Genomic DNA, 2,500 nt, shown 5'->3' with positions numbered 1-2,500 from the left:
TGAGGACTTGTGCTGTCATGGACCTCGGCTTGTGTAGCTTACATTCCTAGGGTTGATTACTTACTGTGATGTGGTTTTATGGCATTTTATGTCGAGTGTTGTACAGTTCCGTGGCAGTAGTGTAGTGAGACAACTTGTGATGTGAGTTTGATCACTTGATCCGTGCCATCATAAGTGGTGATCCAGAAAGCAAATGGTAATGTGATATTACCGAGCAAGCGAGTGTGAACTTAACCTGACAGTATTGTAGGCAATATTTTCCTGGAGCATAAACCAGCCTCACCATAATTTTGGTGTGGGTTGAGGACAGCGGCCCAGGAGAAGAATTGATGCTTTCATCTGCTTGTGATTCATATCCCATTGGCATTGCAGGTACTTGTATTTTTTAATTTGGTACAGATGTTTATTCTTGTTTTCTGAGTTTATGTTCTTTTAAGTATTTATAGAGTAAATGATTGACAAAGGCTCAAGCAGATAATGATGATGATGATTGTGAGTATTACCTTAGAGGTTGAAGGAAGAAAATCTAAGGGATAAAACCATGCCACTGAAGGTGATGAGGAAAGATATAATAAGTTTTGTGAAAGTGTTGTCACAGAAAGAAAGTTGTTAATTTACTTGTTGTCTTTCAGAAGATTGTACCTTGGCCAACTAACTAAAGTGATTTAATATAATTTGTGTCATAAAAAGAACATTAGCTTCAAAGCAAGTTACCTACCCAAGGTCTTGTGACAGCTGTGCTAGAAGACCAAGGTAAAGTGAAGGATTTTTTTTCATTTTGATTAACTTTTTTTCATTTTATTAAGCAAAGACTTATATGCATATATAAACTTGTGACACATTAGGAGCTTCCTTTCCCAGAATGCTTATGTTCCTGCTTATCAGAGACAGTGGTACTTCACAGCCACACAAGCAGTTTGTGGATGGGAAAGCATGAATGAGTTGTGTTGGCCTGACAGCTTTTATATGTTATTGGTGACTATCATTCAGTGTAACTAGAAGTTCAGTAGTTGACAGCATTCAAAGCTTATTACTACCATCAATACACAGTGTTGCAATTAAGTCATGGAATTGGCATGGACACTTAAGAGGACAGAAAAAAAAAGTTGGATTGACACATTATGATTTTGAAAGATATTGATGATAGTAATCAAATTATGACAACCTTCACTGTAAGTTAGCCATATACCTTTATATATATATATATATATATATATATATATATATATATATATATATATATATAAATGTTATATATATATTATATATATAATACATATATATAAATATATATGTTATATATATATATATAGATATAGATATCATATATGTATAGATACATTATATATATATATATATATATATATATATATATAATATATAATATATTTATGTATATGTACATATATGTTTATATATATATTTATATGTATGTATATGTTTATGTACATACATGCACACACACACACACACACACACACACACACACACACACACACACACACACACACACACACACACACACACACACACACACACACACACACACACAAACACACAAACACACAATACAAACAAACAAATACAAACAAACAAACAAACAATCACAAAAAAATCATGTGCATAATACACCTACATATATGGTTAGATACCTAGAAAAGAAGTGAGCAGTTAACACCATTCTGTAATTACTGTGACCAAAGACTAGCTGGTGTACATGATTAGTGTTGTTGGTGTTCTTTTGTTTAGAATTGCATCTGCTTATGCCTTTGTTTTTTTATATTGATATTCCATTTTATATTTCTCTTATAAAGTTTGTAGAAATATGATAGGAATATTCAAGCAGGATATATATAAGAGAAAGAAGTTATATGGTATTTTTCCCCCTCAGAGAGTGAAGAGCAATATGTGTTTAATATATCAAGAAGTGAGGAATGCCAGGGTGGCATTAAAGCATGAAATAAACAATTACATTTTAGGGGAAGCAGAGGGGGGAACTTGCCATCTTCTGGCCAGTCTGCCTTCACTTTATAGGGTTTGGGATATTTTCACTTACTGATTTCAAAGGGAAGGGAATTTGTGTTTTCTGAACTTAGTTCCTTTCTTAGTTCATTATAGATATATGATTGTGTTTATATATATATATATATATATATATATATATATATATATATAATATAGATATATGATTGTGTTTATATATGTATATATATATATATTTATATATATATTTATATTTATATATATTTATATAATATATATACATATATAATATATATATATATATATATATATATAATATATATATATATATATATATAGATATATAATATATTTATTTATATATATGTATGTATTATATGAAGTAAAGAAACATGTGTGTCTGTTTGTGTGCATGTGTGTGGGTGTGGGTGTTTGTGTGCTTGTGTGTCTATATGTCTATGTATATTTGAATATATATATATAGATATTTATATTTGTATATGCGTGTTTATATATA

General features: G+C 30.0%; 1 protein-coding gene across 18 annotated transcripts in view; it reads left to right on the top strand.

The window, feature by feature from the left end:
- The window catches only part of LOC122251209 (uncharacterized), a 121,956-nt gene that overhangs the window by 932 nt on the left and 118,524 nt on the right, over positions 1 to 2,500 (top strand). For 11 of the 18 annotated variants that reach the window (XM_086554480.1, XM_086554476.1, XM_086554488.1 and 8 more), the window contains one exon: positions 1 to 372. This exon is cut by the window's left edge. In XM_086554480.1, the coding sequence (XP_086410606.1) occupies positions 330 to 372 (43 nt within the window). In that variant the 5' untranslated portion in view covers positions 1 to 329. Of the gene's footprint in view, positions 373 to 632; positions 754 to 2,500 lie in introns of all 18 variants that reach the window. The other 7 variants (XM_086554491.1, XM_086554486.1, XM_086554484.1 and 4 more) reach the window with 2 other exon arrangements.

Source organism: Penaeus japonicus, unplaced genomic scaffold, assembly GCF_977035675.1.
Source record: "Penaeus japonicus unplaced genomic scaffold, GWHDUDI00000001_assembly GWHDUDI00000029, whole genome shotgun sequence".
Classification (NCBI taxonomy): Eukaryota; Metazoa; Arthropoda; class Malacostraca; order Decapoda; family Penaeidae; genus Penaeus; species Penaeus japonicus.
This window is presented reverse-complemented; position numbering and strand designations above follow the sequence as displayed.